This window comes from Cydia fagiglandana, chromosome 2, assembly GCF_963556715.1.
Source record: "Cydia fagiglandana chromosome 2, ilCydFagi1.1, whole genome shotgun sequence".
Lineage (NCBI taxonomy): Eukaryota > Metazoa > Arthropoda > Insecta > Lepidoptera > Tortricidae > Cydia > Cydia fagiglandana.
In genome coordinates, this window is record NC_085933.1 from 25972444 (window position 1) to 25996978 (window position 24535).

Consider the following 24535-nt stretch of genomic DNA (forward strand, 5'->3'; position numbering starts at 1 on the left):
GCGATGTACCCTATATGTTTTTATAACGTTACGGTTGTTGAGCTTGTATTTATAAGTATACCTACATCGACAGGGAGTTTAGTCCAAACGGTACTTCAAAAATGGGGTATGTAACAATTATGTGTATACCCCATTTTTGAAGTGGCAAACTATTAAGACGTCAAAAAGTATATAACATGTTTTTTTTCTAAAAATATGGAATATTAAAACACACACACACACACACACACATATATACATTGCATACATTACATACATTTTACATGTATTATGCATATATATTATACATTGAAGAAAAAGTACGATACACTCACATCTCTCGTCTTTATCCCCCCTCCACAAGTTTTGGAGCACTTCGACCATTCTCCAGTATGCCAGCGGACGGGGCAGTCCAGGACATTGCAGTACTGGCGGTCTGGCGGAGGCGGTTGAGGGCACATGCTGTTTGGTACGACTACGGTGTTCGTGCCTCCGCGGGTCACCTGTTGGGGAAACGTCAACTTGTAATGATTTTTCGTAATTATTTAAAAAAAAAATTAATTAGAAGATCTAACAGCGACAAATTATTATCATGGCCTAAAAGTTCAAGTAGGCAGGCTGAGAGATACTTACATAGTTTGTTTTGCTCAAGGCAAGATGAATAATAGAGTCTGAACACGAAAATTTTGCACAAGCTTGGCAGTAATAAATAATGAATACATATTCCTATAAGCTCCATATAGTAGGGTCAGTAAGGTAATTTAGCATGCACTTTAGTCTCAGGCGATGCCGCTTGGCACGATTGTTCCTTAGGTCAAACAAAGTTGATCTGGCCCGGTAGACAGGAGATCGTACCATGCAGACCCCCCAAAAAGGGGGGGTGAAAGGGTCGGCTCCCCAGGTCCAATCTATGCTATATTCCTTCCTAGTCTTAGCAACTAGGTCAAGTTATATATCATTTTCGTATAAATTAGGGACGAGGAATTCATTTTTGACATAATTATTATGCCTTTCCATACAAAAAAAATGATTTTTGTACAAAACATGAAAATGTTATGTAATTATTTGTGAGAATTTTGGATGTTACAATCACAGTGTGGCGATTTGCACTAGATAAAAAATTGGACGATGTAGCCCTCACCCCCCCCCCCCTTTTTGGGGGGTCTGCATGGCACGATCTCCTGGCTACCGGGCCAGATCAACTTTGTTTGACCTAAGGAACAATCGTGCCAAGTGGCATCGCCTGAGACTAAAGTGCATGCACTTCCATACATTTGTGTTCCTTACTAACCCTACTAATACTTACTCAAAGGGATAAGTTCGCCTTTGTACTTCTTACTAAATGTATGTTATTTTTAATATGTTTTTTGTACAATAAATAATTGACTACTACTAATACTACTTGACGTAGCACTTGGCCTGAAAACTTCGCGTGGTCGAACTCTGACGATTTATTATAAGGGTTTCTCATAATAAATTGATAATTGGACATAAAAAATACTTACCTCGTGAATACACGAAACTTCTCTCGTCTGTATACCGATACCGCATGATTTTGTACACTGGGAGAACTCAGTGTAGTTCCATCTAAAATAAACAATAAATGAGTATTAAAATTTGATGTAATTTCATTGTAGAATTGACTTTTAAGTGATGATTTTGGATGATAAATATTTAATAACATTTATTTGAATTTGATTTCGTTTGATATTTTACATTTAATATTTGCTTCGGGTGTGGTTAAAAATTTTATGTTTTACAAGGGGGCAAAGTTGTTGTTTAACCGCTCGTGCTAATATTTATACCCGAGCAAGCGAAAGATTCCAAAATTGAACCACGAGCGTAGCGAGTGGTTCGTGAAATGGAATCTTGAGCGTTGCGAGGGTTTTAAAGCACGAGGGTTAAACAAAATTTGCCCCCGCGTGGAACAAAAAATAACTATTCTTGCCAATACTTGCCTTGGTGGACACGGGTGGTCGTTGCAAGTCCTCACTCTGTTCTCAGGCTTTGTTAGCGGGTCACACATGTAAGGCGAAGCATTCTTCCCATCCTCATCTCTCACGCACTGGATTATCAGCTCCTGTAGTTTAAAAATAATGTTGGTATCGCTCGGAAGATGCTCGTTAACTGGGACGTGATTGTGTGAGACAACCGGCGCAAAGTTGTGACGGAAACCAAGACTCGGTTTGAGTTACAACGCCATTAATTTAGAGGTAAGTGAGTTTTAGAGTTACACCAAGGCAAGTGTGCAACGATTTTGATAGTAAACGCAGTGCAAGTGTTATTTATTCGTCATAACTCATAATTTTATAGAAGTTTGACGTTTACAATAACACGTGCACTGCGTGTGCTATCAAAATCATTGCAGACTTATCTTGGTCTAACTCTAGTTTATTTACAAATAAGTGAAGCCAGGTATTGTAGATCCTGAGTATTGTACCTGAACGCCACTCAGACAGGACGCACTGCAGCTGGTATACCCCTTCTCCTTCCAAGAGTAGGACTTGCCGGGTGACCCTGGTGCCACCCTGATGTTGCTCGACGTACCGTAGGTCAGTGACCTGCTGGGAAAGAGGTGTTGTTATTATCACGTTCGCGGACGCTCAGTCACACCATTTGGACACCTAAATTTTGTATGGAAATTTTGCGACTGTTATAGCATATCTGTCACTACAAATATATCTTTTAGGTTTGTATATGACGCGTAATGCTATGCAAGGCGGATGCTATGCAATCCGCGTCAATATGAAGTATATTTTTTATACGCTATGTGACAACAAATGCTATACAATTCGGATGCATAAGCATCTCCGTCACATGACGTAGTCAAGATGTGATCTTATATGACATCGCATGTTATAGCATTCATTCATCGTACTTGATGGACTTAATGGCTGAGACTTCTGACTTCCTAGAGGCGAGATTTTTGCTCTAAAGACTTATTGCTGACCTCTTCAAACATTTTTCTACTTCTGTTTTGTTCCCCCATTTCTTATCATTGTAATATTATGTCCTTCTCATACATGCCCCATCCCAAGCACGTTCGTCATTCATTGGACCTAAAATTATGTGATACTACACATCATGCGTTGGAGACCGCATAATATGTCTGAAGAATCTAAATGCCCACTCATGGCATGTTGCAGAGAGCCGAGTGGAGCCGGTTGAGCTCTCATAAAAGAGAGAGGTTTTTTCTTCCAGCTGTCCAAGGTATACGCAGCATTTACGCCACCACCACTTTCAAAATCGTCAATCTCTACCGCATTACACTTTTTGAGTTCCCTGTAAGTCACCGCCGCTTTAAGTTCTGGATGTAAAGCGACCACCACTTTTTCTGTCAAGCGATGATTTACCCAACTTTATATTCCTTTTCGGATGCATCTGCACCAAACATAAGGCGTGAAATATACAAGAATTATGCCACAATACTTGTCATAAACGTTCTTACCTTGTAAGAGGTGATCATTGAGCGCCAGCAGGCTTATAATTCACAATTATATCATCAAAACTATGACTAGTAACGTAATTACTTGAATGATAGGTATACACATTCATGCCTCACTTTTTCACATTCACCGGTATCAAAATTTGATTGTAGCACAATAAACCACAAGTAAACATGTTTGTTTATTAAAACACATTGAAAAACTTAAAGAAAATGCAAGAAAAACATTAATTATGATGTTATAAACAATCCGTAAAAATGGCTATCGCGCACGAAATTCACCCAAATTGCACGTGTCTACTCCCAGACGCACCTGCCGGGCTACTAAGGGAGCTGCCATACAAAGACGAATGCTATAGCATGTGCGTCACAGAAAGGGGGGCCAAATTGGAGACGTCACAGGATAATTTTTAACTTCGATAAAACTATGTAAAATGGCAGTATGCAAACTTTGAATCTGGTGACTGGTAGAGGAAAAGTTGGTGAATAATATTATACTGTGGTAAAGCGGATTGATAAGCATTTCAATGCAGAAATTTAAAACGAATAAGGGATGCTATAACATACGCGTCACCAGGAGTAGTGCAAAAACGGATGCTATGCAATCCGCGTCCGCGAACGTGTTATTTTATAGAATGCATCTTTTAGACAAAGTTTGTTTTACTGGTCTTCATAATGTTGTTATGTTTGAAATACACAAATATAAAGTATTGATTGTTTTTTTTCCCAGGAAAAATCCAGACATTTCCAGGAAATGTTCAGACATTTTAAATTTGTAAACACCACAGGTGTCAACACAAACATAAATATTTGAATTAATAGTTTATAATCAAATATAAAGTCTGTTTTTCCATTTCCATCAGTAGATAAAAGCGGAAAATTCAAGAAATGTAGGTGCAAAGGTCCCTCAGAATGTTTGAATTTTACGCCTTTTTCTGTTGACAAAGTTGTTTAACCAGCTATATACAACTATGGACGTCATCTTATTGATAAGTATTACCGGGCGTTATCGATATTCAGCTTATCGCGGATGATTAAGTTTAAATAAACATCAGATACCACTTCAACAGTACTTATCGAAGCAAGAATGTCTCTAGACGTCAATATTAGTGAACCTGAGGAATTCAATTGCCAAGAACTACACACTTCTATTGAAAAAGCCGCTCATATTAAAGGAATAAATGATTTTAAATATCACGTAGATACTATTAGTGGTAAAGGAGATAATTACATTGCAAATCTATTTAGAGTAATCATCAAAGATACTGAAGATGAAACTAACAGTGTTAATGTTATTGTAAAAACTCTTATAAATACAGCGAGACAAGAAACATTTAGTGAATTGCACAAACGAGAAGTCAAAGTTTATAAGAAAGTGTTACCATTGTTCAAACGAATACAAGAGGTCATTAACGATGATGATAGAGTGATATTTCCAGATTGTTTATTATCAAGTATTGAAGATGAACAGGAAATTTTGATACTCGAAGATATGCAAGATAAAGGTTTTGTAATGAGTGATAAGGTGGCTAAATTTGAATCGTTGACTTTTGATGAAATCAAATCAATATTAAAGGAGTTAGCAAAGTTTCATGCTATCTCTTTGATTTGTGAGAAACAAGAGCCAGAAGAATTTCAAAAGTTACAGAAAAAGTTTAAAGATTTAATGTTCGATAACAGATTTCTGAACAAAAGTAACTTACGAAAGTATTTTGTGGATTCTTTTCAGATGTCATTAAAAGTTGTAGAGGATATCGAACTTAAGAAATCATTAGAACAAATAGGAACGAGACTAATAGAATTGTTAGGACTGTATACAACGCCAAAGAAATTTAACGTTTTGTGCCATGGGGACTGCTGGGTCAATAATGTGTTGTTTAAAAAAATGGTAAGACTGTTTGTATTAAATACAAAATAAATAAAAAGCTGTGTTCATTAAACATAGTCTGATTAACCCTGATCGCTGAGAACGAGTAGAATTCATAATTGCTATGAGTAATCTAAAAATACCTAATGAGAGTAATGAGTAATAAATGACAATAAACATCCTGTGTAAAATTTTTAAGTGATGACGTAGTGTTTAACCTAATATAAATATCACTAATTTCATCAATTTGTTTTTATTAAATTGAATTGAATAATGTATCATCACCACACTATTTACTTAGTATAAAGACGGCATAGTCTATCCATAAGAGCTAGCCCATGATCTGATTTTATTACTACGAGTATTCTAATACAATCATCCGTATGTTACTGCTCGATTTTACATTACAACCTAACGAGGTTTGTTCCAAATTTCGATGAGATGTAGTTATGTTGACTGTGTTCTCTGTTTTTTAAGTAGTACGATACGATATCGCACACTTTGCGTTTTCGAATACCTATTCGAGACAAACAAATACACACCTGTGTATTTGTTTGATGTACGGGGCAAACTCAGAACCAATAACATTAATGAATCACATTGTATTGAGATTTCTGCGCGAAGGGGAGGAAGGGTCAATTTTTTAAGCTTTATGTTATATTATCAATGATATTGGTAAATATTACTTTTTCAGTTTTCTGATATTTCATTTTATTTTACAATAACTGAAATTTCATTTTTATTTCCAGGAAAACGGAAATCGGCTATGCTTCCTAGACTTCCAGGCGTTACGATATGCTAATCCAGCGACCGACGTCCTACATTTCCTGTTCCTATGCACCAACTCCAACTTCCGATCCCAACATTTAGAAAACCTCTTAGACGCATATTACGAAAGTTTCCAAGCATTCTCCAATTTATTCAACGTGGATGCAAGTTTAATTTATCAGAAGGAGGATTTTTACAGGGATGTAAGGGAAACTTTGCCTTTCGGTTTCTTGATAGCTTTCATAGAGTTGAGGATAGTCACATGTACAGTGGAGGATATTGATTTTTTGAGAGGTTCTAGTCTTTCGTTGAATACTTTGGAGCCACCGAATGGCAATGAGCTGTTTAAAATTAGAATTAATGATGTGGTGAGAGAAGCCTCGAATAACGGTGCTATAAATAAATTGATTGATGAAATGAATAGGTTTAGTTATTAATATGCGTGTTGAAGCTATTTGCTAATTGTATGTTACTGTAATGTAGGTAGTTTAGTAGATATGTTTTTGTTTACATTTTGATTTAAATAATGATGGCTATTGTAATAACAAGTACGACATTATACTTTTTAGTCTAGCTAGTTTACACCAACATGTTAGTATACGTGTTGTAAGTACAACGCGCAATACTGGAGTTCAATGTAAATAAGATTATATTTATTATAAAGCTTCGTACCTATTTTCAAAACCAAAGCATATATAATATTATGAGTGAAATTTTATATTATTATCCTTTCATTCCATTTCATAATACAATATGTATATCTACATACATATTTAATAAAAGATGATTATTTAAGTCTAGATCTTTTATTTGACCATACTATACGTGACCTCTATAAGCGACATTACTAGTATCCAGAACCTCTATTAGCGAGAGCCTCTGTAAGTGAGAAAACGTTTTATTTAAACCTGGTTAAGTGGAAAACTGGATAAATGGAAAACCTGGATAAGCGGAACTAAACAGCCGGTCCCTTGCGATTCCACTTATCCAGTTTCCACTGTACATAAAGCGTTAAATTCATAACTTTGGAATCTGTTTTAAATTAAAATAAATAGCTAATACCTAAGTCATTTAACATAATTAACAGATAAAGGTTAATTATAACCAACTTACCTGTCAGATCCACCATACGCAGGCACGCTTGAATCCCCAAAGGAAGTCCCATAAGCCAACGAACAAGGTTCCATCACGCATCTCTCAGTTTCCTCCGTTGGCTTCGGTCCCATGCATTTGCTGTCCGGTAATTTTGCTATAGTCCTACTGAACTCCAGGAATATCTTGCAATGTACTTCTTTTTTTCTCCAACCTTCTCCACATGAGACACTGCACGGTCCCCATTCGTCGTCTTTGATGTAGCTAGTAAATAAAAAATAACGTTAACTACTGGTTTATTACTATTATTGTCTATATATAATATCATAGTTAATAGGATTCGCTATACTATTTAATACTATAGAAATTCACACGTTTCTCGTCATGCTGGGTGCTGAAGGGTCAATTCTACTAATCCTATTTTTACATTTCATCAATTTCTGGCTGGTATATGTAGAAGTATGTGCACCAGTGTATATATGTTATCTGTCCACCAATTGAATGTTTCACCTGAAAATTTTAACATAGTAAATTTAGCTTTAACATTGAGATAAGAATTAAAGTGCCTTGTAACATTTTTGTGTTGTAACTCTGTGAGTCAATCTTTTGGAAACAGTGTAGCTGTGTCTGTGTGGGTGCCAGAAATGTAGAGTCAAGAGTATTGGAAAAAGTGTTTAGAAGCGAAAGGAAAAACAAATGCAAGACAATCGTCACTGTGTGCTACAAGTGTGCAAGGAAATTTAAATTTTATTGTGCAGTGCAAAGAGTTGAAAATACAAGTATTGTAGGTTTATGTGAAAGCGATGGATAGTGACAGTTAGTGGTCTGATTTGATTGGTAAAGGATGTGCAGATTTTGGACGTCGTTTAGGATTCTGTTTATTTTATTCTGTACAGTATTTACAGTGAACACTTAAAAACTGCTAAATAATCTAGACATTTCAGGATTTTTTACATTTACATTCGGGTTTCTGTATCTATTCTAAGACCACTAGGATTTTACCGTGAGAACAGTTGTTCAAAAATGAGTCTTAATTTTGTTATCTTTTAGAACATTTTTGAGCAACTGCTGATACACAAAAGCTAGAAAACATAACAATAGCTAGCAGCCGGAACTGTGTTGATGGAGGGGGTCAATGTCATTCATTGTAAAAAATGTGTGATGTTATTTTGAATTGAAAAGTGAAACCTTTAAAAATTTGATCGTTCGCAGGTACAATACCTTACATACAACCAGCCACACGCAAAGAATATTTTGTAATTGCTGAAAGAGACAACAACAAAATACTCTGAGCTTTTAAAGGAAATGACTGAGACAAGTAATACGAGATGGAAATAACCTCAATATTTTAGGAGATTGATAAGGTTTTTTAATCATAACTGGACTTTACCGTGACTCTTAGGTACGTAGATTTATTTTGATCCTTCAATGTTACAAAGGGCCTGTAGTACAAAAAGTGCTGCAATCGGATAGTTAGCATGTTAATAAAATGCACGAACTTTAAGCGATCAAAGTCCAGTTGTGCTTAAAAAATAATTTAATATGACGCCAATTGTGACAAATTATATTTGATAAAAATTGGTAAATGAGAAGTCTGTAGGTATGTGTATCCTAAATATAGGTATATTATGGATATGATGTACCTACACTGATAGAAAAGAAAACACTGTCGGGGTTTAAATATAGGTATTCAAAGTAATTTAAAATTACATCTAATTGATATTCAGAGCTTAAATACTAAAGTATAAACTCAGGGTTTAAGCATCGACCACACTAGAACTTAACAAACATTAGCTTGTGACGTAAAATAAATATTGCATTTTTGTCATGTCATCGTCAACACTGTTCACTGACATTTGGTAAATGATAAATTGATAATAGATCCACCGACGATCAGTTAATAAGTATGCTAGTAGTAAGTACAATTTGTTGTCAACACCTTTTAAGAACTAGTGTGGCCGATCCTTTCATTATATTGTACACGAATTGTAACTGTGACCTTCTTAATGTAGACATCAATTAACCTTTTTAATCCAATTCAAACTAAGTAATAATAGGACGTATGAATTATGAATGTTCTGATGTCAATGTACTAGGACTACATAAAACTTACGTGGCTTCGACCGGCACGTCGGGATCTCCAATGAGGCGCTCGGCCTTCGCTTGAGGCGGCGGGTATGGTTGTATGAGGGGTTGTGTGTGGTACACTACGCCTGGGAGGAGTTCTTCGATATCGTCCTAGGTGAAAAAAAAAAAACACGTGAGGCCCCATTTAGACGTATTATAAAGAAGTTGCATGCAATTTTCGTTACATTGCGATGATATTTTATTTCTAAGTCGAACTACTGAATTAATTGTACATTGTACTCTGTAGTTAGCAATATATAATATCAAATATTGCATGCAAGTTCTCTAGGTTCAAGTTTACTACTCGTTTTTGAAAAGATCTCGTATCTGATCAAAGTTGAAACATAGTGACTCTATATGAATTAGTTCAAAAACACTACATGTTTTTTAAATTGACAATACGAATCTTTCCGAAGTAAGAACCTTTTTTTATAGTGGGTTTTAGTTCTTGTAGTAAAATATCACTTGAAGTAGTAGTGAAGATGATTAAAAGGACGGAAGAACCCAACATTTATCTAGTGAACCATGTGACAGTTTCACTTCTTTATCAAACAATACTACTAAAGATATCCTGGTCACGGCACCACATTGTAACAAATTAAGAAGTTGGTGAAACAATAACGCCTTTGACTACTCAAATATCCAGTTAATATTGACAGCAAAGTAAAAAAAAAAACAATACTTGAGACCAAGACTTGATAAAATTATTAGGTGCCAGAAGGTTCCACGTCGAGGATTTGGTTACCTTCGCTTCACATTGGCAATATTAGTATTGACATACCTCAGGCTCTTCCTCTCTGCAACTGATACCAGTGGAGCATGGCCTTGAGATCTCCGGCCTGGCTGAGGGGTCGCAGCCGCCGCCAGATGGCGTGCACTCGACACCTCGAACCTGGATGCCTTCGCCGCAGGATACTGAGCACTGGTGAAAGAAATACAATAGAACATGAAAAATTGTGTTGATTATTTGGATCTAAGTGCTGTTTGAGAAAAACAAAACCTATATTTAATCTATAGCATCGATAAGACAGTGATGGTCAAATAGCCAAATATATCGGTTTCTATATAGTAACAAAGGTGTTATACGATATTTTGGCCAATTTGGGCGTGACTATTCTATTCGACGCTGACGTAGGGTGATCTGTTCATCAGTTAACCAAAGACTGCTGGACATAGTGTGAATCTTTGGCGTAGACGAACTCTAGCCAGAATTTAATCCGTTTCTGACCGCAGGCAAAGTGCAACTATTAATAGTATCTTCCGGACACAATATTGATCGCAGGCTATTTGCAGTTTCGCATTTAATATGTGATACCCATTCTAGATTTTGTTCCCTGAGTTAAGTTTATTTCGCGTACCATCGTAAAACCATCCAACTATGGTCCAAAACTAACTAGAATATCTTAGTTGAGGTATGACCAGAGTTTGACCAAGAAAAGTCTGCGACGATTTTGATAGCATAAATACGCAGTACAGTCACAATGTTTCTTTGAGAGTTGTTCAAACATTTGAACATCTAAAAAAAATAAGGTACAGTCCCCATCAGATATATATCGGAGCGGCCGAAGTGCTCAAAAATATCTGAACACGCACTCTAACGCCTTGACAATAGAGGCGTGTTCAGATATCTTTGAACACCTTACTTAGCCGCTCCAAAAACTAATATGATGGCGACTACCTATACAGTACACCGTAGTTTGCTGTCACCATTTAGAAATATCAAATGAATTTGTAACTATAAATAATAAATTAAAAGCCCAATTTCACATGCTTAAAACCTTCAAGACTTCTCAAAAGTACTTATATAAGTAAAACGTTTCTGGCTCCAGGAATTGTAGCACTTGTGAGTCTTGAAACACCCCTCACAAAAGAATAAGCTACAAGAAGAAACAAGTACCTAAGACGCAAGAACTGAATGAAGACAAGCAAAGTTTCCCAACCTGTGCGAGTTGTTAAAAAAGCCATTCCAATTAGCCAAAGTTCTAAGGCAGGTTTTTACTTTGGCTAACTATGTCGCTCGCGGCTTAACCAATTCTTTGATGAGTTGGAGCTAAGGCGGCAGCGGAGAATGGGTGACAGAAGGGAAATAAATTGTACATTTTACCGTATAACATAATGTATACCTAACATATAAACGATTGACCTATCAAGTCATACTTAAATTTTATTTGTACAAATATATATCAGATTTTAGATTTGATGATTTTATTTGGCATAGATAGCTACTTCTGGTTGGTAATGAATTTTAACCAAGTTGGTTTCAATTATCTAAATTAGGTATAGTGAAGAAATTAAACTGAAAGGGAATTGTTACTGCAAAACGGAGTTTATATTTGCTAAATATGTCATGTAATTTTATGGTGGTTCCACACTTTCTAATTTCAATGTTGGTTTAAAGATATCGTGAACGGAGTGTAGATAGGACCATAACCTCTACCTCTAGTCTTAAACTTCAAAGTCCTAAACTTCGGCTAACTACCACCATACGCTTCTAAACTCACGCTGTGCTTAAGCCTGTGTCAGAAGCTCACCTGACTGAATCGCTGCCTGGCAGACCACAGCCCTGACTCGGAACTTACCAACTTGTTAGTCTACGGGTTGTGTTGAAAGTTTGACAGCCCAAGTTGAAAGTTCGCGTTGTCTTCGCTTTGGGTCAATTAATTATACGTCGCGGCGACCATGTTAATTGGGAAGCGAAAAAGTAAAGATAGTTTTAAGCGTTTGAATTTGCCATATCCTCGTGAGACCCTGTGTGCAAAATATTGTTCGTTTTTCAAAAGTTTATTTATTGGCTAATTGAAGGAAGTAAAGAATTGCTTATAAAATTAGATAAAGGAAAATATTTATGAATTTAAAGTTTATTAGAAAAAAATACATAAGTCAACAAAAGATTGAGTCGTCTAGTCGCCTTTTATTTATGTAAGTGATCATTGTAGGTAGAAGCACTTATATTATTATACTTATATTATTAATAATACATAGTAAAATTCCAGTTGTTTTCATTAATATCTTTAGTAAAATATGAGTTTCAAGTAGCTGAGGTTCCGTTAAAAAACAGATTCTATAAACACTCCAAAAATAGCTCAATTTATTTCATGAAATCGTAAACCGTAGACCAAAATATTTATTTGTATCTGTAACACCAGGCAATCAGATTACATCGCAATACAATATTGAAAACAAGCGCATTTTAATATAAAAAAACAAGCAGTGAAACATATTAGTTAAAGCGTTTCACAAAAAAATATTTCACATTTCACCATCACCCGTCCTTTTGAAAGTGAACGTGATATTTTAAAGTTGCACCTCAGTTTATAAATGTGCCCAGCAATTTTATTATCTGTGCCTGACCAGGAGCCCAATTCCGATGTAACTAACTGTTACCCTTTTAATCTGGTTTTGATATGATCTAGACGATCGTCTTGGGGATTGGCGCACATCCCACACACGACTTTCACTTCACTTCGTTTGCACCAATTAGAATCAGCGATCTTCAAGGCTTTCTCGGGTACGATAGAATAGAATAGAATAGAATAGTTTTTTATTCGTAAACACACAGACAACAGACATACATAGAAAAAACATAGTGAAAAATAAAGTGTCACGAAATGGTCCCATCTCAGCATGTTGCTGGCGACTTCCAGCGCTGATCTTCCGATTAGACCATCAAGTGAGAAATAATCACGGAAGGTAACAGACAAAAAAAAATTAGTAAAGAAACATAAAATAAACCGAACACACCGAACAATTGTAGATTTTTTGTTGTATTTTTGTTTAAGTTTAGGTTTACAATAGCAATTGTAGAATATTATCTTGAAATAAAATAAAGAGAACAAACAATTTCATTTTTTTGTAATTTTCTTGAAATGAGTCAATATTTCCAATCCCTATTTTACCTACCTTGCTCTGAACTTACTTGGCTATTATGTAACTATATTCACGATAGATGCAGTCTAAACAATATGCTACCTTGTTGCATCACTATTCCAATCCTTTTAGCATCCTGCCAATCGAATACCGACCTTAAACTATATATCCTAGTTCGAATGTAGCTTGGCTGGATAATGTTAGAAATTATCTCTTGCATTTTCAACAGGATCTGATGGCTGTCGAAAAATAAATTGACTTTCCACGGTTTTATAGTGAAGGGTTTGTTTAAAATTATGCAAATCTCACATTGAACTATTATTACTAAGAACCAGTATTTTGCGCCATGAGTTGATGTTGTTTTGACAACAAACCATAGAAGCGGACGTGAGTCTCGCGACCTAAACGCGTAAGTGCCATGTATTTTATGGCGCTTACGGCGTTTTGGTCGCGTGGTACAGGTTGCGATTACGACAACTTCATTGTTTGATATGGTTATAGTAATGGTATAGCTTAAAAGTCATCAAGTTTTTTTACTTGTGGTATATCTCTATCACTCTCATGAAATGTTCATACTACAGAATACAGAATACAGAATACAGATCTTTATTGGTAAAAGTAGATTTTACAGGTCACATTTTATACATATTTACAAAAAATATATGCTAGTAGGTAGGTACATACATATTTTCTTTAATTAAATTAATTATTTCATAACATTTTTTAAACAAAAACATTATTCTTATTACGTTGTTATTGTTAACATTAATACAATTAATTATGGTGCAGTAGTCAATGACCTCATCGAATATTTATAAATTCGTCAATGCTGTAGAATGCTTTTTCTATAAGCAGCAGTTTAAGTTTAGTTTTAAATACTTGGTCACTATTTAAGTTAAGTATATCTGAGGGTAACGAATTGTAAATAGTTGGTCCTATGACGCTGAGTGACCGTCGTGATTTGGCGAGTCGGCGCCTCGGGGCAAGTAGCCGGGGACGGCGCTCACTACTAGCACGTTTATAGTTATGTATGTTTTGCCTAACGTACATACACGCGGCCAGTATGTATACACAGGGTAGGGTAAGGATTTTATGTTTCTTAAACAATTGTTGTGCCGGATGGTCCACAGGCTTTCCATCAATTACACGAATGGCGCGTTTTTGCATTTTGAACGCCCTGTCCTTATCAGCAGCGGTGGCCCACAGTTCCACTCCCTGAACTAATATCGAGTGAAAATAACCATAGTAAGCCATCTTTAGGTTCTCGATTGATAGACTACCGGCTAACCGGGACAGCGCATAACATGCTGAGGCCAGTCTGTCACAGGTCATTGAAATATGAGACGCCCACGTCAGCCCAGAGTCGATCATGAAACCCAAGTACTTAGCAGTATCAACTTGTGGTATTATTGTGTCATTTAGTACTATATTAAGTTTATATTTTATTGAATTTCTTAGCTGAAAATGTATGATATTGGTCTTTTCAAGATTAAGTGACATGCCATTAGAGGTGAACCATTTTTCAACTAGGTTTATTACATGACCAAGGTTAGATTTTAAGCTATCAAAACTGTCGGCATTTACAATTATGCAAGTGTCGTCTGCAAATAAAACATATTCTACGTCAGGACAGGCTGTCGTTATGTCGTTTGCTAGTATTAAAAAAAGATTGTTTCCAGCGACAGATCCTTGAGGGACGGCGCTGTTACCAGTTGACTCAAGGTCTGATTTAGAGTCGAGCACGTAGGTGCGTTGCTTTCTGTTTTCTAGGAAGGAAGAAATCGTTTTATGAAAGGATCCTGTGACACCGTACTCAAACAATTTCTTAAGAAGAAGAGAGTGATCAATAGTCTCGAAGGCGCGCGACAAGTCGCAGAAGATGGCGGCGACCTGTCGCGAGTCCTCCAGGTGCCCTAACACTCTCCCCACCACGTCCCGCACGGCATCTGATGTCGAGCGCCCAGGCTGGTACGCATATTGCTGGCTATTTAATCATACTGAAGTCAGTTACGGATCGCTGCCATATATGACCCAAAATTTTTTTATTAAGCTATGAGCTTCATCACATATGATCTCTGAGTAATTCTAAGCATTTCTAGCCTCGGAGGCGATAAGAAGCGTGCGTCTAGTCGAGGAGGGCGGAGTACAAAGATGGCCGCCACCCGTCATCATTCAAAAAAATCTGTTCTGGTCTTGGTGGCTACTAGGGCAAGTTTGGTATCATTTTCGTATAAACCGAAGACGTGGAATTCATTGTTGATATTTGTTTTTGTCAGTTTCATAGTAATTTTGCAAGAAACGTAAAAAGATAAAAATTTGGGATGGAGGTTTTTGCTTTGAGAGCTAATAACTTTTGTATAGTGGCCAAAAGTATCATATAAAATATACTATAATAAAGCGCAATTCATGCAGCTTCTAAACATATACATGTTTAGTAATATCCTACTGCAAAAAGATGGTGAAAAAATTATGAAATGACCGCAGCGCGGGTAGTTGGACTCTCGCTAGGCGGCGTTTATCTTACAAAATGGTCGAGTACGAGTATCTACGTAGGTAACTATGCTTACTTTGCTAGATTTTATGATGACGAATAAAATGCTTTCTGTATATTTAATGTCCGCAGTTTCCAGTACACAGACATCATTCTGGTATAGGTTAAAAAATACACACAGGTCCCCATGTCTAAAGAGGAGGGCGGCTCGCTTAACAAATAAGATCATGTACAACCGCAATTTCAGGTTGGGTTAGGTTAGGTTCGTTAGTTACCTTTTATCCCTCAGAGCAGAAAATAGAAGCCCCGCGAGGCGGGGCTTCGTTGGTTTGTCACCAAGTCATACTTGCATAACCTATATTAAGCGAAAGATTTCAAAATTGAACCACGAGCGTAGTGAGTGGTTCGAAAAATGGAATCTTGAGCGTTGTAAGGGTTTCTAAGAACGAGGGTTAAACAAAATTTGCCGCCGAGTGAAACACAGAATTTTTCACCACACCAACCTGAAGCAAATATTAAATGTGAAATATCAAACAAAATCAAAGCCAAATGAATGTTATGTGCAGGTTGAAGTTATTTATTAAAAACAACAAGTACATATAAAATTACTTAAAGTGAGTTATAGCATGAAAATTATCGTGAAAATAAATATTTTGCCTCTTCCTAAGTAGTACAATTTCTCTCATAAATAGTGTTTTAATATTATCAGCAAAAATAAGAGCCCCATAATATTTTGCCTCTTCCTAAGTAGTACAATTTCTCTCATAAATAGTGTTTTAATATTATCAGCAAAAAAAGAGACCCAATTTTGGACCCGGGTATATCCTTAAACTACGTTCAAAAGAGAGGTATGGGCACTGTGAATGTCATCTCGCTTTGTGTGGTAGGGCACAGCACAGCGGATGTCATTCCAGATCTATCCGAGCAGAGCCCAACTGGGGAAGTACGTACTTACCTCAACCTTACAGAAAACACCGGTCAAATAACACTAGGCCCCACTCAAATCGTTGCAAGTGCATTAAAATTAAAGTGCATAAAATTATGTCTGTATGATGAATTATGTCTGGATGAAAGTATTTTATTCGTCATCATAAAATCTAGCAAAGTAAGCATACCTACGATACTCGTACTCGATCATTTTGTAAGATAAACGACGGTCCGCAAGATAAACGAAAGTCCAACTACCCGCGCTGCGGTCATTTAATAATTTTTTCACCATCTTTTTGCAGTAGGATATTACTCAACGTGTATATGTTTAGAATTTGCATGAATTACGCTTTATTATAGTATTTTTTATATGATATTTTTGACCACTATACAAAAGTTATTAGCTCTCAAAGCAAAAACCTCCATCCTAAATTTTCATCTTTTTACGTTTTTCTTGTAAAATTACTATGAAGCTGAAAAAAACAAATATCAGCAATGAATTCTACGTCTCCGGTTTATACGAAAATGATACCAAACTTGCCCTAGTAGCCACCAGGACCAGAACAGGTTTTTTTGAATGATGACGGGTGGCGGCCATCTTTGTACCCCCCCTCCCCGTATTGCCTCCCAGGCTTGAACTGCTTAGAATTACTCAAAGATCATATGTGATGAAGCTCATAGCTTAATAAAAAGTTTTTGGGTCAACTTCATAACTGACTCCGCTATCATACCTATGCGTGATGGGATGCGTGATTCACTTTTTAAAGGGGCTCACAGATTACCAGTTCGCCGGACAATATCAGCCTGTCAGTTAAACGCAAATATTGACAGCTCCGAAAAACTGACAGGCTGATATCGTCCGGCTAACTGGTAATCTGTGGGCCCCTTAACACTTAAATTATCTTTAAGCGTTAGCGTCATTTTACATATATCTGTGATTTAAACACCCATGTAAATCATGTAATGTTTTCCACGCATTTGTCTTGCACCGCGTACGCATGCGAAAGTTGCATGCGTTACTAAATATCGGTCATCAGTGAAATAAATTTCCCAATACCGAAAATGATTCCCTATTATATTTCCAGGAAATACCGACAGTGTAGACTTTAAACAACAATATCAGCAATTTCCCATTCGCAAACAACAAAGTGCGGTAAGTACAAAAGTATGCATATTCCCGATATTGCCGCGCCGCTATAAAACCCGAGCACTAAAAGTATTGAAAACTTAACAATGTTGCTACTTAGGACAGAGTTACGGGAACAAAGGATGGTAAATATTATTACGGTAACATTAGTAAGAACGTAAGTTTTTTTAGTAAATAGATTAATTTTGTCTATAGTTATTTTATTTTTTAATTGCGGTTCAGTATATGCACAGTTTTGTTCATTGGATTAAACTTGTTTTCCCTAAGTGTTTCTGGATAAAGCTCGACATAAACATGTTAATCATCATCATCATCTCAGCCATAAGACGTCTACTGCTGAACATAAGCCTCCCCCTTAATGGGGGGTGAATGCCATAATCGCCACGCTTGGCAGGCGAGTTGGCGATCGCAGTCGAGTACACCGAATGTGAGGGACGCTGCTGCCCGTCCACCGGTGGTCTTGGACGTAGTTTAAGGATATACCCGGGTCCAAAACATGTTGTCATAAACATGTTGATTGTTAAAAAAATTAAAATGAAAAATGATTTATTCACTAACAAATAATGTTTAACAAAATACAGGTTGGTAAGTGACTTGTTTAACATAAATATTCAATAACATTTTTACCAAAGCAAGAATATAAATGTTATATCAGTGATGAATTTTAGGGATGAAGTAGGGATGGTAACATTTTACTTACCCCTGACCATGGTCCTTCAACCCAGACAGGACAGTCCTCAGTGTTGCAAGGCTGGCTTGAACGAGGCGCTGGCGACACGCAACCAGGGTCTGGACTCGAACCTGTTACAATATAATACTGCATTAATAGTTACTTATGAAAAATGTTAGTGCATTATGCTTAAATGATTTGCAGGAATAAAATACTATAATATTTCTATAATGATTTAAAGAAAAAAATAAATTAAGAAATAAATATAATTAAGAAATCGACAAGTTAAAAATTAATAAAAATGTTGCACTGCCTACAGAGGATTCGTAGATTACCTACTTGAAAAGCGATCATAGTCACCACCGTGAGGCGTATCTATGCAGGTTAAAATTGTTTTTTTTTATATGTTCGAGTTTAGTCTATTATACTAAAACGATACTTTTATGGATGTTTTCGTTGAATAAAAACCATTTGAAAGTCGATTCTTTGCACAGTCTGTAGCGGTGGATGGATGACTCGCGTTAGACTAGGCCGTGTCCGGGCCGGAGCTTCCGGGGCTTACTTTTCTATGATACGACAGGTGATCACGTGATGTTTTCTGTAGAAAACGATGCGCCGGAAGCTCCGGCCCGGACACGGCCTGGTCTAAAGCGGCTCATCCTTGCACGGAATTAAATCTCCGGTTGCTATCACCTTTAAGCTTGTTAAGTTCGCTATATGTGTGAAAAGGCCTTACCTGGTTCATAGGTGTCCGCTCTAGTCATGTTGGCAGAGCGTGCGCACAGGACGCGACGCGAGCGCACACCGCCGCCGCAGGTCACGCTGCATGCTGACCATTCCCCAACGTACCACCTGTGGGACATATAGCTTTGTAAAGAAGGCACTAGAGGTCATGTGGTAGTTTTTTTTGGTTATAAACTAACCGGCGATTGACTGATGGAAAATGAAGACAGAGCCTAAGATGGAGCTAACCGGTTCAGTAATATTCCTATTTACTCTTGCGTAAGAGACTGAAGTCATATTTGTTGGGAATACAGATGGCAGGAGCTTTCCATTCCATTCATTTTTGTGACTGCTCTATTAGATGTCCTTGACAGCTCGAGACAATACAGGACTGGACAGGACAAGCACATGTGTTTCAGGAGACGATTGACGCTTATGGCTTGGTGCAAAGTGCACATCAGCTGCTCAAGAACTAAGTAATAGATAGCTAGCGACATCTTTATGGTGGTATACGTACTTGAACGGGCACGGATGGGTGTTACACGGAACGATGGACGCCTGAGGCTTGCTTGACGCGTCACACAGCTGCTCAGGCGCATCTGACCCCGTTAACCGATCGCGGCAGACTGCTAGCGACATCTTGTAGCCTGAAAAGAAAAGTTACTTTAGCATTTGCACTCTGCAAAGTCACGGGTCTTAGAAATAAAAATTGTTAGAGCATTTAAACGTACAATCGTACGCTAACACAGAAAATCTTGCTGACCAGAATAAAACAGTTCAAAGATTAATGAAGAAATCTTGTCTTTGTACAAATATTGTATTCTGCTTCGTCGTTAAATATTGTCTACATCAAAACATTGTTACAAACCAACAGAACTTAGCTCGGCATATACAGGTAAATCATTATGTAGATGTATTACCCCCTTATTCATAAACGTTTACTAAAGTTGACAAGTCGATAATGATCGTTCGTCCCTTTCCATCATACCAATACGTCGGAAAGGGACAAACGATTATTTTCGGCTTGTCAACTTTAGTAAACGTTTATGAATGGGTTAGACATTAAGCTTGTGTAACTAATATCAATTTTTTTAGATTGCATTTAGTGGTTGCCAGACTATTTATCGTAGATGAAATGTCTTATTAACGCTCAGAACGAACATTATTTTCAGTCCGTTCAGACTTAAATTCTAAAGAACAGCATGAATTTTCAAAACTACAATCTTCATAATTTCAGGTAGAAAGCAACGCAAACCTCTGAAATAAACTCGCCTCCAAAAAACAAATACAGGCAAGAAACTTTCAGTGTTTAAATAGCCATTAGAGAGCTCTTAGGAACCAAATTACTAAACACGGATATAAAATCAACTGTAAAGTTCTCAAATATTATGTTAAAGGAAGAAAGATTTTTTGGCGAAATAAGACCTTAGTTGGCTAACAATAAGATAAAGATTGGGCTGTGCTACGGGAGTGGCTTATGGTCAGAGGGCCTACCGCGAATCACGTTCGACGTGTTGGCTCTCTGATATACTTACGTTCGAATTTATAAGTGCGACAGAGAGGCAACACGTCGAACGTGGTTCGCGGTAGGCCCTCAGATTAAGTAGACTGAGACAGTCTGATGATGAGGAAGTCCTAAGACGTGATTTACTTACAGTTCTACGGTGTTCTTCATAAACATCTGTCAAGTTTAAGAGCCGTTCAGAATCGTTTGTCCCCATCTGTCATTTTCACATTTGTGTTTGTTAGAAAGAGACCAAAATTTAACAGGGGGTTGGTACGGTTTTATAAATAAGGCGGTTATGCAGAGCGACATTGTTTAAGAAGTGAAAGCAATTAAGGTACCTATTAGGACAATTTATTGTAAAGTTGGATCAAGAAATGATTTAAATCAATTTTCAACAACGACGATACTCTGCAAAAAATAATAGTTATGTATATCGCAAAATTCACAAACAGTTTAATCTTCACAAGAAGTTTCTTTAGTGCTTAAATAGACTCAGATGCGAATGTAGGGTATTTGATTTTCGATCATTTTCTTCAAAGGGTATTATGTGCTTAACTGAGGAGTCTTTTCAAAAGGGCTTATTTTTAGGGTTCCGTAGCCAAATGGCAAAAAACGGAACCCTTATAGATTCGTCATGTCTGTCTGTCTGTCTGTCCGTCCGTATGTCACAGCCACTTTGTTCCGAAACTATAAGCACTATACTGTTGAAACTTGGTAAGTAGATGTATTCTGTGAACCGCATTAAGATTTTCATACAAAAATAGAAAAAAAAACAATAAATTTTTAGGGTTCCCCATACATAGAACTGAAACTCAAAAATTTTTTTTTCGTCAAACCCATACGTGTGGGGTATCTATGGATAGGTCTTCAAAAATGATATTGAGGTTTCTAATATCATTTTCTTCTAAACTGAATAGTTTACGCGAGAGACACTTCCAAAGTGGTAAAATGTGTGTCCCCCCCCCTGTAACTTCTAAAATAAGAGTATGATAAAACTAAAAAAATATATGATGTACATTACCATGCAAACTTCCACCGAAAATTGGTTTGAACAAGATTTGGTAAGTAGTTTTTTTTTAATACGTCATAAACCGTAAACCGCAATTATTTATGTTACTTGCTGTTACGGAACCCTTCATGGGCGAGTCCGACTCGCACTTGGCCGCTTTTCTATAGTCACCATACAAAAATAAGCCCTTTTGAAAAGACACTCCTCAATTATAGTAATGGATGGCATCAAAACCCGCTCGATGAAAAATTTACCAGTTCTACTTCTAGTCTAAAAACTAAGGAGACGAACTGGGTACTCTCCATTATTATGCCCCGAAAGGACTTACGACTCGATTCGGGAAATGAATTAGAGACTCACTAGATCTGAAATAGTAAAGATATGTGACATTCCACTGAAAAAGGTACCTTATGGCGGCTGGCGCCGCGATTCGGGAAATGAATTAGAGATTAACTAGATATGAAATAGTAAAGGTATGTGACGTTCCACGAAAAAGGTTCCTTATGGCGGCCGGCGCTTACGTCGCATAGCGCCGCAATAATATTTGAGCGGCGTTAATAATAGCGTAAGTGTCAACCGCCATAAGGTACCTATACCCGTGGGACGTCACATATCTTTACTATATCGTATCTAGTTAATCTCTAATTCATTTCCCGAATCGCGCTGTTAAACCATTTTCTTCAAGAGACAAGAAAACTGTCAAACTCATCCAGCGTCACTTAGTCCTTGTACCTAAAGTCCGACCATGGTAATGAGCGATTAGCGAAGCCCGGGAGTTCCCGTGAATACATAAATATGTAAATAAAGATGGAGGTTCATTACGGGCCGCGTTCTGCAGGGGATATCAAATTTAGAGTCGCTTTGCCAGGCTAAAGTGCCGCCGAGAATGGTCAGACGTTTTTAACTTAAAGTGAAGCGACTATTTTATTTACATCCTACAGACTTGGTCTTTGCTTCTTCTTATATAAACTGACTTTAAGAGTCTCCAGCAAGCTCGGTTTTCCATACAAACACTCGGTTTTCCATAGTTACGCTCTCATTTTAAAACGACTAGATTGCCCGGATAGGTACTTTGTACTTATAATAGGATATGGTAGGTATATCTAGTCCTATAATTAGTTTATGTACCTACGAGTAGGTGAAAGGAAAGGAAGTGAAAGGTGAAATCCGGCCGAGCTTGCTGGTGACGCTTAACATAATGAAGGGAGAAGTTTTTGTCGGTATCTTTATGGTTTTTTTAGAATAATCACAGATATATGGAAAACTTGGATGGACTGGCTTTGAACATTCTATTTTAGCTCTTTCTAACGCATAAATGCGTCCCTTGGAGTGGCCGGCGTTGGCCCATCGTGTAGAGGAGCCATAAAGGGGAGCGTGGACGTAACTTTCTATGCATCTCGCTCGTACTGACATATTACTGCGAGCGACATGTATACCTATAGAAAGTAAATTACGTAGACGTTGGCGTATAATATAAATATGTCAGTGTTGACATTGTCAGTGCTGTCAGTAGTGTCAGTGACTCATGGTATGGGTACAGGTATTTTTTCTAGTCTAAAACAACAACCATGTGGCATTTTTAGCATCACATGTTTGTTCAGCTTTTTGTCCCCGCAAGGTAGATTTTCTCGCTCGTTTTTGTAGTTTCGACTGCAAACGCCCATTTGAATAGTAAAGACACAGCTAAATTCATGCTTGGATAAAGGAAAAATACATTCGTAAATAAAGGAACAATGAGAATTAATCATGCAATAAAAGATTTTCCCCCATTTGTGCATTTACTTGGTACGTTTGTGCCGCGGTTTTTAGGGTTCCGTACCCAAAGGGTAAAACGGGACCCTATTACTAAGACTTCGCTGTCCGTCCGTCCGTCCGTCCGTCCGTCCGTCCGTCCGTCCGTCCGTCCGTCTGTCACCAGGCTGTATCTCACGAACCGTGATAGCTAGACAGTTAAAATTTTCACAGATGATGTATTTCTGTTGCCGCTATAACAAACAACAAACACTAAAATGTACGGAGCCCTCGGTGGGCAATTTCGACTCGCACTTGTCCGGATTTTAATGAATGTGAGCTAGATGCCCTGAAACTGATGTCAAAAAGAGGCTAATTTACAAAGTACCTACAAATAAACCCCCTGAATGATATACAACGGGATTCGAACCCGCCACCCCGTGACAGCCGACAAGAACTGCGGCATTTGACACTCGAGATAATTAGTCGCCAATTAACGATAAAGTATCGCCTTATTTTGTCGTGTCATTTATTAACTGCGAAGCTTTTGTTTAACGACGTCGCGTTGAGTTTGATTCATGGATTTCTTTGTTTCTTTGTGACAATAACAGAAATAAATTATTTAATTTTAAACACGTGATACACCGAGTGAGCTTTAAAAACCCGTATACTAATAATTATTTATCTTTGTAGGTAATTAGCGTAAACAAAATAAAAATATGGGTCGTACACATTTTATTGTACCTAACTATTTTTATCAACGTGTTCATGTTTTTCTTGTAGACATCGCAAAATTAAGAGAATCCAAAGCAAATTAAATGTTTACGCTGCACCCTTTTAACCAGGATACATTTTTTCAGTAGGTAAGGTACTCGGGTCGTTAACTTGTTTTTTATTTTTTGTCCTCAGTGCTGACCTTTGTGACCTTTTTGTGTTTGTCCGACATATATTTTTGAATAGCTTCATGCAAAACAGTTCAACAGTTTGAATTATCTGCTGCAGTTAAATTGTATCTGGCACAACATCCCCCAAATCTGAAATTTTGATTCCCCATCGATACATCAACATAGTTAATTGCTCGGCTGGAGGTTAATTTATAACAGCATACCGCCATTAGGGAAGGGCCACGATAAATCAGACTGGACTCCTTTTGTCTCCGGCTGAGGGCAGACGGGCGTAGCGGAG

General features: G+C 37.3%; 2 protein-coding genes across 2 annotated transcripts in view; one reads left to right on the forward strand and one right to left on the reverse strand.

Moving 5' to 3' along the window:
• Window positions 1-24535, reverse strand: part of LOC134679542 (protein madd-4) — a 425780-nt gene that overhangs the window by 14504 nt on the left and 386741 nt on the right. The window contains exons 9-18 of the mRNA XM_063538500.1: window positions 19621-19750; window positions 19117-19232; window positions 18411-18511; window positions 10060-10200; window positions 9265-9389; window positions 7173-7415; window positions 2420-2540; window positions 1938-2059; window positions 1485-1566; window positions 315-482 (exon numbers count right to left, since the gene is read on the reverse strand). Of these exons, the coding sequence (XP_063394570.1) occupies window positions 315-482; window positions 1485-1566; window positions 1938-2059; window positions 2420-2540; window positions 7173-7415; window positions 9265-9389; window positions 10060-10200; window positions 18411-18511; window positions 19117-19232; window positions 19621-19750 (1349 nt within the window). The remainder of the gene's footprint in view (window positions 1-314; window positions 483-1484; window positions 1567-1937; window positions 2060-2419; window positions 2541-7172; window positions 7416-9264; window positions 9390-10059; window positions 10201-18410; window positions 18512-19116; window positions 19233-19620; window positions 19751-24535) is intronic.
• Window positions 4419-24535, forward strand: part of LOC134679544 (uncharacterized) — an 89159-nt gene continuing 69042 nt past the window's right edge. The window contains exons 1-2 of the mRNA XM_063538502.1: window positions 4419-5312; window positions 6041-6523. Coding sequence (XP_063394572.1) covers window positions 4512-5312; window positions 6041-6496 — 1257 coding nt within the window. The 5' untranslated portion in view covers window positions 4419-4511 and the 3' untranslated portion in view covers window positions 6497-6523. The remainder of the gene's footprint in view (window positions 5313-6040; window positions 6524-24535) is intronic.